At 49.2% G+C, this 12,658-nt stretch overlaps 1 protein-coding gene across 3 annotated transcripts in view; it reads right to left on the bottom strand.

The window, feature by feature from the left end:
- Window positions 1-4,019: 4,019 nt before the first annotated feature.
- The window catches only part of PLA1A (phospholipase A1 member A), a 31,924-nt gene continuing 23,285 nt past the window's right edge, over window positions 4,020-12,658 (bottom strand). For 2 of the 3 annotated variants that reach the window (XM_062208615.1, XM_062208631.1), the window contains 5 exons: window positions 11,278-11,445; window positions 9,497-9,586; window positions 7,629-7,737; window positions 4,739-4,906; window positions 4,020-4,191 (listed from right to left, as the gene is read on the bottom strand). In XM_062208615.1, the coding sequence (XP_062064599.1) occupies window positions 4,107-4,191; window positions 4,739-4,906; window positions 7,629-7,737; window positions 9,497-9,586; window positions 11,278-11,445 (620 nt within the window). In that variant the 3' untranslated portion in view covers window positions 4,020-4,106. The remainder of the gene's footprint in view (window positions 4,192-4,738; window positions 4,907-7,628; window positions 7,738-9,496; window positions 9,587-11,277; window positions 11,446-12,658) is intronic. The other variant, XM_062208623.1, reaches the window with a different exon arrangement.

Raw genomic sequence — 12,658 nt, 5'->3', positions numbered from 1 at the left:
GTGGAAGACATGGATGGAGTTCCAGGTTCCTGGCTTCAGACATTTAGGGAGTGAGCCAGTGTATGAAAGACCTCTCTCTGTCTCTCTCTACCTCTCTCTGTCACTCTGTCTTTCAAATAAATAAACCAATGTGTTTTTTTTTTAAATTGAACAAATGTGTGCCAACAAAATAGGCAGCTTAGATAAAGTGAACACATTTCTAAAAAGGCACAAACTAGAGAAACGGACTCAAGAGAAAAAAATCTGTGTAGATCTGTACCCAGCTGAAATATTAAATGAGTGAAAAACTACTCACAAGGAAAAGCCAATGCTGAGATGGCTTCACTAGTGAATTATATCAGTAAATTAAGCCTTGGAAGTGAAAACATGCCATGGGATTATTTAGTTACTCATTTTCTAACAAATATTTGAGTATCTAATGTGTGCTAAGTGCTACTTTTATGACAAAAAACAAGAAAAAATCTCTGGCAGCCAAGGAGAGATTTATAGACAAGGCACATTTTGTGAACCACAGGCAAAAAATGCTGCTGTGAATTCACAGGGTCCTTATTCCAGGGTTACACAGAGGGCTGGGTATGTGTGCCAATTAACCGCTTCCCTAATAGCAATCACCTCCAACCATATTCATGTCTCCTCTCTCATCTTCCCTGCTCTCCTGTCTTCCTCGTTTTCTCCACTTGTTGGAGCAGGCAGCACCACTCTTCAGCAATGAGTTCACATATCCTCTTCACCACTGCCCACTCTGTAGTCCTTTGACAATGGCACAGCTGAAGGACACAGCCATGAGAGGGCTTTTCTGCTGTGACCTCAAGATGCAGACCACCAGACGTCAGAAGATGCTGGCAAGTGGTTTTCTCCCTCATCAACCCCTCCCAATCTCTCCCTGGAACCTTGGGCTTGCGATGTTGTAGAGAGTGTTCCCAAAACGCTGCTGGAGATGGGGTCCCTCCAGCCTGTCACCGTGCTGCACCTGTCGAGCCAAGATCCCATCAGCATCTGTGATGAAAAGGGCTTAGGAGCACAAATCATCATTTGCCTGAAAATCAAGTGGTGCTTTTCATGGGAAAGTTCTCTGGAGTCTGAGTATTTTCTCCAAGAAACACCTGCACTCTCCCCAAGACCCTGCAGCCTTTTTCTCACCTTTTAACAACCTTTTCTTCCTTAGCCAACCTACACTGCACACATTGGCTGAATAATTGTGTGGGATCCACACTTGGAAAGGCCTGTGCTTGGTTTCTTTTTCTGCTGACATAATCTTGAAATTCTTAATATATTTTTTTTTTTAAAAAAAGAAGCCTGTATTTTCATTTTGCATTGGACTCTGCAAATTATGTAGCCAGTCCTGTGGGGTTTTATCATGGGTCTTTTAGGGGGGACTCCCTTTGACACAGTTTTAGAGAGTCTTGTTTCTGAACCTGGTACAGTGGGGGTGAATCACCTGGCTATAGGACCACACAGATGACATTTGAATCCTGGTTCCTTTACTTACTAGTCTTGGGATTTTGAAGGTTCCTCAGTCTCTCAACTCTCTATTTGTGAAGTGGAAATAATTATAGCATGTATCTCATAGGCTCACTGAAAGGATATAATTTGCATATATTAACATATGCAGGATGCTCAGAATGGTGCCTATAACAGTACCAAGCCATGCAATGGTAGCTGTTTTGGTTGTGTGGATATTCCAGGGTCCAATGGCTTTGCATCTTGCAGCAGTGTGCTTTGCACTTGGAGGTGAATCTGACTATGGAATTGGAGACGTTCTGTAATAGTCTCTGGGAGAGATCTCAGCAGGGTGTTGGGAGCAGTGCGGATGGGGAGGGGAGACCCAGGTCTGCCTTTGCCCAGCTAGCAAGCAGACTTCCTTGTTAGCTCTCTCTTGTCCCTAACTCCACAGATGCCCACCCACAGGAAGCCAGGTTTCCCACCACGTGGGCCATGGGGCACAGGACAAGAGGATTTTAGGTACCACACAGACCCAGCGTAACAGAACAAAATCTCCCAGTGAGACAGGTATGCCTGTTGTGTATTCTTTTATCTACTGATCACACAGAGAAGACTGCCTCCTTTCAAGGTTGACAAGTTTTTAACATCTCCAACACACTTGCTAATCTAAGGAAAAGTCAGGCCTGGGGCTCAGAGACTTCATCAGGCCTCACCATCTAGCTGGACTTGTTTTTTTTTTTTTTTAATTTTAATTTTAATTTTTTTTAGACTTGGGTCATCTTCTACTGATTTCCCAGGCCATAGCAGAAATCTGGATTGGAAGTAGAGTAGCCGGGTCTCGAACCGGCACCCATATGGGATGCCAGCGCTTCAGGCCAGGGCGTTAACCCACTGTGCCACAGCGCTGGTCCCATCTAGCTGGACTTGTAAGCATTGTTCTGTCCACCTTGTATTTCTTTCTAGGATTAATTTATGCTCCGGGAAACTGGTTTTCCATTTAAGGTCATGATCCAAAGTTTCTGAAGGGGAGCAAAATAACACAGAAAGAGTCTAAAGGGACTTTAAAGTCAGAAGACATTCACGAAGACCCACAAAACTAAAAAAGGAAAGCACGAGGACAGCCGCGTCGGCTTGCATGACCCCCTTCTGGCTTCAGCACCTCACAGCATCATTTTGCTCTCGGAAGTGAGATTCCTATGCACGTGGAAGGGAAGCAAGGAGCATTGGGAAAACCAAGGAAGAAGAAGGCTGAGCGGCGGCTGCCAGGAGAGCTGTGAGAACAACAGGAAGTGCAGCTCGATATAGCTCAGGGCAAGGCCTCTCTAGAGAGTTCTCGCTGGGAACGGGGGCCAAGAGGGAGTAGCAGAAGGAGGGGTTTGGGGTTTTGAAAAAAAATAAATACATAAGAAGAAATCGCAAGCCTGCATACAGGGGGACACGTGGCTTCTGCAGGCATGTTATTCTCACATTGCGTCATCTGTCCTTTGGTTGCATTTCTACAGCCTAGACAAAGGCCGAGACTCTGTCTCCTGGCGCCCGGGGTGACTTGGCCCAGATGGAGTAACTGTAGCCTGCTGCTGACATCATTCCTCCTGCCTCTGTTGCACAGAGTCGATCAGCAAGTCAGCAGTTTCCTTTTAGAGAATGTTTACTTAAGTTAAAAAAAAAAAAAAAAACGTAAAGAGTGGAAGCCTCCACGGGGAGCCCGGATGAGGACAGTGTCGAGGTAGGTGCCATCTCTGTGCCCCATAGCCAACCACTCTGCGCCCTTCCCGGTCTAGCAGGGAGCGCCAGCAGGAGGCTGAGTAAAGCCAGAGAATCCGGGTTCCTGGCTCCCTCCCTGCAGGTTGCAGCCTCCGCCTCTCACCCTCACTGCAGGTCCACAGCCCCCACCACCTCAGGCTCCAGGGGCCCCTCTTGCCTGGCCTGGGGTGGGGGGGCGGGCAGGCAGCAGCCCCTACTGCCTCCAGCCGCCCAGGGAACCTTCCTTGTATTCAGTTCTCCTCCTGCAACTACCCAATTTCAGCACTCCCCCTCTGTGTTTTGCTGAACTCTGGCAGATTAGTTTAGGAATGCACCAAGAAAATCCTCCTCTTGTCCCCAGTGCTTCCAGAAAGGCACAGAAGGCAATGGTAAAGGGTAATGAACGGGGCCAGCATCCTGCTCTCCTGCCATCCCTTCTGTTGGTCCAGGAACTTCTTTTCAGCTGTCATTTTAATACAGATAATTTAATTCTATGGCATTCTCCAATCCTACAGGCTATAAGTCTCATTTTTTTGGTATGAAGCACAATATTCTGTTCCAATAAAAAAAACAATTAAATGACTCAGATATTCCATAAAGTTTTATTAAAAATGTTCTTTGACTGTTTCTCTGGATGCCTAGGACAGATGCCCTTGGACAGGAGGCGAAATGGTATCTGCGTTAGGCTTTTCACTCTGGCAGTAGGGATCGGGTTCTGTAAAATGAGTCATCCCCTCCCCCCCCCCCCCCACCATGGTAGCTACATGTGGGGAAAATAACCAAGACTGTGGCCTTCCTCTTTGGAACGAGCAGTCAGGAATAAGGTGTGCATGCATGTGCACACACACACAGACACACACTGTCCTGGGTAGGGGGTGGGGGGAACAAATCCAGGGAGCTGTGTCCTGCTCAGGCTTCTTCTATACACAGGCTATTTTCAGGGCATGAGAAACAGCCACACTGGCTTGCAAGGTCACTGGCTCAGGTAAGCAGACAGTCTTTTTACTGCAAGAGAAGATAAACAAGAGGGCAGGTCCTTGGGTGCTGGGGAGAGAGGAATCACATGACTCTTGTGTTTCTGTGATGTCTGCTCCCATAGAGTCTCTCCCTGCCACCAAGCGCCCAGGGCTGGGCAGACTGACATCAGCGCCTGCTGATGGGAGGGCACAGGGGGTGTGGAGTTCCTAGCCACAGTTCCTAGTCTTGAATGTGACCAGTGGAGGATACACTGGAAGTGGGGGCCCAGGAGGAGAAAATACGCAGTGAGGAAGCGGGATCTTAGTCAGAAACCTAATCTATAAAGCAGGTTAAGTGGAGGGTCTTGCACTGAAGTGGGGCAGCGGGGGTGTTGGTGTGAGGAGTCAAGGCCCACCCTCTTTGGCTTCCTTCCTGACATCCCCAACCCTAGGTGGCCCTGCAAGAGGCCCAGGAAAACCCTGGGTCTTCATCATCTCTCCTAGGACTGTAATGGCCAGGAGGAGATGGCACGCGGGTGAGTGCACGCCTCCGGGTCCGGAGCAGCCGTTGAGTGTGTGTGAATGCTGGAGCTCACCTGTCGTGCACAGGTAGAAGGGACGTGCAGAAGCTCCCGACGATGGTAGTGGTCCGGTCTTTTTTCCACATCCGGCTGGAAGCCTGAAACTTGAGCTTCACCTGGTTTATCTGGCACGACGGGTTGGGGTAGGCTATGATTCCCTTCCCCTGGGATTGATGCCTAGGTCTACAAGGGAAAAGGAAGAGGAAAGTCAGTGACTGTAGCCCGCTGTGCCTATGTGAGCCCTTTGGCTGCCCTGGGGCTCTGCCAATAGCCCTGGTTGGCTGCCATGTGCGAGGAGTTAGGTCCCTGGAGCTAGGGACCACAGTTAGTCATGTCACCCTCTCCAGTCCCTCTGCCCACACAGCCACAGCTCTGCATGTGACCCAGAAAACAGGTTTTGATTTTGGGGAAGATACAAATGGACTCTGCAGCAAAACAGTAGCTCTTGGAGGTGCCTGTCTGGAAACCTGTCATGCATTCTTGGATTTTTCACGTTCACATCCCATTATCTGGAAGTAGAAGCACTCTTTCAAGACCTCACAGTTCCAAGAGCGTGGTGTGAGAGGCCGGTATTGCGGCACAGCAAGGTAAGCCCTCACTTAGTGCAACACCGGCTGCTCCATTTCTGATGCAGCTTCCTGCTACTGTGTCTGGGAGGACAGCAAAGGATGGCCCAAGATCTTGGGGCCCTGCCATCCATGTGGGAGACCAGGATGGAGTTCCTGGCTTCTGACTTCAGTCTTGGCCCTGACCCACCCATTGCTGCCATTTGGGGAGTGAACCAGCGGATGGAAGATCTCTCGATACCTACCTCTACCTCTCCCCTAACCCTTTCTTCTGCCCCTTTCTCTTTCGCTCTACCTTTCAAACAGACAATAACTATTTTTAAAAAGAATCTGGTGTGAAGACTGCTTCCTTGCTTTAGGCTAGGCATGAATGTGTGGACAGGAATCAGCACTGAGCCTGATCTTGAAGCCAAACAGCTGGAATGGACCCCAGGTTGTACTTCCTCCAGCTGTGTGGCTTTGGGCAATGTACCCAACCCGGTAAGGTAACTGTGGAGACACACAGCCCGGTGTATACATCCAGAGAGCTTGAACGATGGGGTGTGCGTGGTACACACTGACCTCAGCCTAGAGGTCCAGAGAGAAGACAGAATCCAGGTCTCTCTGAACCCACCCTCTTGGCTTTGCCTCAGCTTCCTCCTCAGTTTCCAAGATCCAGGCACCGCTTTGGACAGAGACAAAGATGAGGAAGGAGTAGAAGACAGAGGTGAGGCAAGGATCGCGGGAGGAGTATGATGTAACCTACCTAGCAGGTGCTTCTGAAAGGACTGTGGTTGCCTGGACAGAGACAAGAAATGGGGACACCCTGTGCCCATCACCAGGCTGAGCACAAAGCATGGCTGTCCTGGCAGAGCCCTGAGGGTATCATGTCGGGGAGCCCGTATTGGGCCCTGACCTGGCCTGTGACCCTCTCTTCTCCTCCCTGGGCTCTGAGGCAGCAGTGGCTTTGAGAAAGAGGGATCCCGCCGTTCCCTCACTACCGCATAACAGGCTGGGCCCATTCTTGCCAAGCCACTTTCCCTTTTCTTTCTGGCCTGTGCAGAGTGTGGCAAGTCCTCTAGTTGCTTTTCACTCCAGGGTAAGTCATACACTCTGTTTTTTCCTTCCAGGGAAGATCCTGAATAACTTAATTTAAAAGTTCTTCCCCCCCACACCCCCTCCTTTCTCATAAGTATTTTGAAATATGTCAGAGGGAAAAAATAAGATGATTCCTTTTGAGAAACTGCCTGGGTCACGGAGCTTGTAACACATGAGGGATATGAAATCTGCTTTAAGTGGGTGGTTTGGGGACTTGACCGGGGTAAATCCTCTAACGAGAAGGAAATCTTGGGGTTTCACAAGGTCGCAGATAGGAGGGAAGAGCCCTTACCCTTCTGCCACCCCCAAGTTCTAATCTGTAAGATCAAAACTCAAGGAACTTCCGTTTTATGGACTTGTAATAGTCTACTGTATGGATTTACAGTCATGCATTACTCAGTGATGGGGATTCATTTTAGGAAGTGTGTTATTATTTTGAAATGCAGATATAATATACATATAAACACTGAAAAAAAAAAAAAAAACCTCAAGGGACTGAAGATAGAATCTAATCCAGTTGGGGTGGCCTTCTCCACAGGAGTCAGGTGTATCTCCCGTGGGAGGGGCAGGCGCTGATCTGTGGGCTTTCAGTTGTTGAGTCCATATCCAGTTGAGGTTCTTTTGCCCTCTCACTTCAAGGCTGCTCCCCCCCCCCCCCCCAGCTCCCATGCCCGAGTTTCCTCCAACAAGGGAAGGGAATGTCAAGCCCTGGTTCCAGGTACCTGAACCACCCAGCATCAGGTCCTCCTGGCCACTGGTTTGGTCCTTGCCTTGCACTCATTTGCTACCTGGCCTTGCGCCTTGGGTTCTGATCGTGTCACTATTCTAGGTTGGCCCTTGCCAGGAATAGGGGCTTTCCAAGGTTTAGGCCAATGCTCCCCCAGTTTAGTGACTGAGGCCCTCCCATCTGCTGGCACCCCTGATGGCCTTTGTCTGGGTTCCTGAGCACTGGATCCTGTCCAGGACCTGAGTGCTATGTCCTAACCCCCTGTGGAGACACCCTTTCCCTCTGCCTACCTGCCACGTGTGCTACCGTCTGAATACATTGTGCTTGGGCCCAGTACTGACCCACCCCTGGGACAGTTCACCAACACGTGTCCTGAGTGGATCTATAGCAGGTGCTGCCCCCAGACTGGATGGCGGGACCTGTGTGTTAGCAATCACACAGTGCCTGACCTGGGATGTCCCAGTGTGTCTACAGGGAAAATGAAAGGGCAGCTGCTGCTAAGGAGAGAGGTGAGCCACAGGGGACACTTGCGTACATGGTGATCTTGACGGACGAGGTGACATTGCTGCCAAGGAAGGTGACCTCTATGCTGGTGTCCTTTTTTCTTGGCTCCTGCAAGTAAAACTCCACGAGACTGTGATGCACTAGGAAATCAAAGCACAACAGAGATGGGCCACAGGGCAGAGGGGGGCATTGGGCAAAAAGCCCCAGTGAGCACAGTGTGGGCGAAGATGGGTTGCACTTCTCAGCAGCTGTGTGCCCTGGAGCACATCACCCATCTTCTTAGCTGCTCAGCTCCTCACGTGTCAACCAAAGAGGACGCAGGAGACACCCTCAGGTCTGAATGGATTATTACACAAAGGCATTAGGATGCGCACTGTGCCAGGAAGCATTCAGTAAGTGTTCATTTTTAGCATTTATTGCAATGCTAGAATGTTCCCCCCAAAACACCCCATTTAGTAACCTTATCGTGATGGTATGAGCTTAAAAGAAGCAAAAATGATCTGTCACATATCACTATTGTTTGAATGTTTGTGTCTCCTCCAAACTTCACGTTTAGATATAATCCCTGGTGCAACAGGATGAGGTGGGGCCTCTGCAGGAAGTGTTTAAGTCCATGAGGGCTCTGTCCTTGTGAATGGAGGCCCTTTTGCATCCTCTCACTTTCTTTTTTAAAGGAATTTATTTAAGATAGAGAGAGAGAGAGTGAGAGAGAGAGCTTCTGTTCTCTGGGTCACTCTCCCAAATGCCTGCAACAGCCAGGGCTGGCCAGGAAGAAACCAGGAGTCCAGAACTCAATCCAGGTCTCCCATGTGGGGAGCAGGGACCCAAATATTTGAGCCATCTCCTGCTGCCTCCCAGGGCCTGCATTAGCTGGAAGCTAGAATTGAGAGCAGAGCTGGGATTCACACACTGATACACAGGGGACTAAGCTTCCGCCTGCAGCACTAGCATACGGGTGCCGATTCGCGTCCCAGCTGCTCCTCTTCAGATCCAGCTGTTTATGGCCTGGGAAAGCAACAGTGGATGGCCCAAAGTGCTTTGGCCCCTGCACCTGTGTCAGAGACCCTGAAGAAGCTCCTGCCTTCAGATTGGCTCAGCTTCAGTCGATGCAGCCATTTGGGGAGTGAACTAGCAAATGGAAGACATTTCTCTCTGCTTCTCCCTCTCTCTGTAACTCTACCTCTCAAATAAATAAATAAAATCATTTTAGAAGAAGACGAGGAGGAGGAGGAGAAAGAAGAAGAAGGGAGACCAGAGGAGGAGTGGAGGCAGCAGAGGGTAGGGAGAAGTACATCACTCTAGTTAAAATGCATGTACATGGGGAAGGATGACGGTTCCACTTGAAATGTATTTCAAGGACCCTAAAGCACACTTTTCTCTCACATGTAATGTCTTTTGCAATCACTGGCATGTTAGCTTCCAAGAAGTTTGGTGGTTAAGAGTGACAAGTGCACAGCTAGACTTTGGGAAGGGGAGGAGGGTGGAGAGCAAAGCTTAGCTTCCTCAGGGACCCTAATCCTGCAGGGCTGCCAGGATGACGGATGGAGGACGGGCACCAAGGAGGGGGGAAAGGAGTGTGCAGGAAGGAGGGAAGCCAGAGTACACTTCCAAATCCCACCCTAAGGAGAACCCCACCAGAAGGCAGGTTTCAGGAGGAGCGGGACTTGGATCATCAGTACATACACCGGCAGGTGCACCCAGGTCCTTATCAATAGAGCAATCAGTTGCTGTCTGAAATGGTTCTAAGGCCAGGAGCTGTGGCCACAGCCTATCAAGAAATCTTTGCTTCCCACCTTGGCCACCACACTTGGCTGGATGCAGCCCAAGCTGTGAGACCTGGACTCTTCTAGCTGGCTCCATGGCAGAGCTAAGGGCATGCATTTCTCCCACCTTGCTTACCACAGTATGGGGCCTTGGAGGTGGTGAGGAGGTAAACTCTCACTTCCTTGGGAAGTGGTTCTATCTTGATACCACCTTGTTCCGCCAGTCCTAGAAATAGAGAAGCAAAGATAGAAGAGCCTGAGGAAGACATTTCAGGGCCCCACAGCACCCAGCCATGTCTTCCTTAACTCATACATCCATGTATTCTACAGACAGCTACACTGTAGGCTCATTATGGAACACATTCTGTGACGAGTCTAAGAATAGCAACTCTGTCCTGTGGGGATAAACACACAAACAGAGAATATGTTTTTCAGGTCGTATGGCTCATTGTTAGTAGGTAATTCTAAGAAATTTTAAATTATGTCTTCAACTTGAAACAAACTATATTACAGTGGCCCTAAGGGCACTTGTATCCTGCGCAGTGAAAGGAGCATGTTAGATCTGAAGACTAGCAGATGGCAAGTTAGGGAAAGGCATTCCACAGTTAGGGTGCAGACACACAGGGTGAGGAAGCTACCCTAGGGTGTCCAGCACATGGGGAAAGGTAGTGAGAGGAAGGCTGGGCAGACAGTGTGAGTGGCTGTGACAGCAACTGGCCTGTCCCACCTGGGGCAAATTACAACATATACTCGATGAATAGGAAATAAAGGGTTGTCTTGCTATGGAAAGTGAACCTTCTTTGAACATTCTATCAGGCAGTGGCCAATTAATTTGAATAATCAATGACAAGCACTACAATTTTGAGGGCAGCTGGGGGTGGAGGGCAGTGGAGAGCATGGTCGGGGCGGGGAAGGGGGTGTTTTCACTACTCGGGAGGTTTTCCTGGAGATTTTCATCTTGGACCACCCTCCTGTATTTGCAGCAATGATGTGCCCAGGGTTGAGTTTAGAAGCCAGGCCCTGGGCCTTCTCGGATCCATTCCCCCAATGAGCTGGTTCATCCAGGAACATGCCCATGTTGTCCAGCAACTGAGCATGCCCCCAGGTGGTATGTGGCCACTACAACCTCCTGCCTCTCAAGGGGCCTTTGTGAGCCATTCTTGGGGATTCCCCAGACACACTGACTTAGGGTCTACTTAGGGTCAGTTGGAGAGCAGCTGACCTAGCTATGGAAAACATCCCACCTGAGAGTGGGGTCAAGGGCTCTGGACAACCTAGTGTTTCTAGGATGCTGAGGCTGGACTTTCCAGTAAGGGGCTGTGTGTGGGAAAAGTGTGTGCAGAGCAAATTTGGCACCAGACAGTGGTATAGAGGGCGAGCCATCTTCCAGGGGAAAGCAAGCTGAATCTCTCATCAGTTACTTGTTATTTTCCCCATTTGGGGAGACTTCTTGACCCCAGGAGATCAAGATAGAAAGAAATAACAATAACCAGGATTTGCCCTTTCCCCAAATTTTGTCCAACTATTCTGTTTTTTCTTCTTTTAATCTCAAGCACTAAAATATCTTCCTCTTAGGGCCTAAAGCTATCTGTTCTTTAAGATCTGGCTCAAATTCTACCCACTTGTGTGTTGTTTTATTTGAAGATTTTTAAATGAACATCTATTTTGTGATGGTTCTGAGAATTAAGATGACAGTTCTATCTGTCCAACTGGGCAATTACAGGCACTTCAAACTCAATAAAAGCAAACTCCGGGATCTGTCCCAAACCTACTCCTCCCTCCGTGTTCCTTGTCTCAATAAAGACATCAGCGTTCATCCTGATACCCAGATTTATTTTTTGGTTCTTCCCTCTTGCAGCCCACACCCAATCCTGTTGGCCTGATGTGTAAAGGCAAGCCAAAGAGGTGCCATTTTACCTATCCTTGGGCAAGAGAGGAGAAAAGGGTTAAAGCAATCCAGACACTGTCCCTCCAGGAAGGCCTTGTAGCTGGCACAGGGAAAGGCCATCAGTGGACAGGAGTTCTCCAGGGCACTGATGTAGAGATGCACAGCCCGCATGTGATCACAGATCAGATAACTGTAACCTGAGAGGGGAAAAACCACGACCAAGCTTTCAGTGAAGACAAATGGAAACTCCCCCAAGCTACTTACTGTAACTCGATTGACTCTTGTATTCCAGAAGGCTATACATACATGGGATGTCCCCGGAGCCACGCTTGAAAGAAGTATTAATGGATCTGGTTATCACATCCTCCCTTTCCCTTTTAATTTTCCTGAGATTAATAAACCTAATTTACAAAATCAGTTGCTTCATTTGAGACTCACCCTTATGTGGTCATGCAAATTCGCTTTCATAAAATGGGAACATACAGAGAGTTGGAGGTGCTGACCTCACTTCCCAAGATGGGTTTCTGTCTGTATGTCTTTACCTTCTTCATCATCACCCTACAACCCAATTTTCACACCGTCATCACACTCAACCCAGCACTGAGATACTCAAGGGAGTCAACAGCTCAATCTCCAGAGCCTCACTGCTAAGGCTCACTTGGCCAACTGCCACACTGAACTTGCCAAATTTTTTTTTTTTTTTTTGACAGGCAGAGTGGACAGTGAGAGAGAGAGAAAGGTCTTCCTTTACCATTGGTTCACCCTCCAATGGCCGCCACAGCCAGCACACTGTGCTGATCCGAAGCCAGGAGCCAGGTGCTTCTCCTGGTCTCCCACGTGGGTGCAGGGCCCAAGCACTTGGATCACCCTCCACTGCCTTCCCGGGCCACAGCAGAGAGCTGGCCTGGGAGAGGGGCAATCAGGACAGAATCCGGCGCCCTGACCAGGACTAGAACCCGGTGTGCCGGCACTGCAGGCGGAGGATTAGCCTATTGAGCCATGGCGCCGGTCACTTGCCAAATATTCTAATTTATCAAAAATTTAGTTTGGTTGCCATGGTTTACTATTGAACAATTTGCAGCAACCCACACTGGTGTGCTGGCTGGTGCTAGGAGGTGTGTAAGTGACCCTAACTGCAGGGTTCCAGGGTCTCCAGACTCTCCCTGAACTTCGAGCCTCCCTGCCTTGGGAGCAGCTGCCAACACTGAGCTCTGTGTTCTTTCCTTCCCCTCAATGCGGGAACAGCTTCCATGGCCAATGTCCTTCCACTGCAAAAAGAAGCCAACACAGAGGCAAACAACACCCTTCTCAGGCTGTGTTAGGAAGGAAGAAGTCAAAAGTGGCCAACTAAAATGCCATGGAAATCAAACCATGCCATCTGACCACAATTAAATAAAATTTTATAAATTC

Source organism: Lepus europaeus, chromosome 2, assembly GCF_033115175.1.
Source record: "Lepus europaeus isolate LE1 chromosome 2, mLepTim1.pri, whole genome shotgun sequence".
Lineage (NCBI taxonomy): Eukaryota > Metazoa > Chordata > Mammalia > Lagomorpha > Leporidae > Lepus > Lepus europaeus.
The sequence above is the reverse complement of the archived record's forward strand: the minus strand, read 5'-3'. Positions and strand labels throughout refer to the sequence as shown.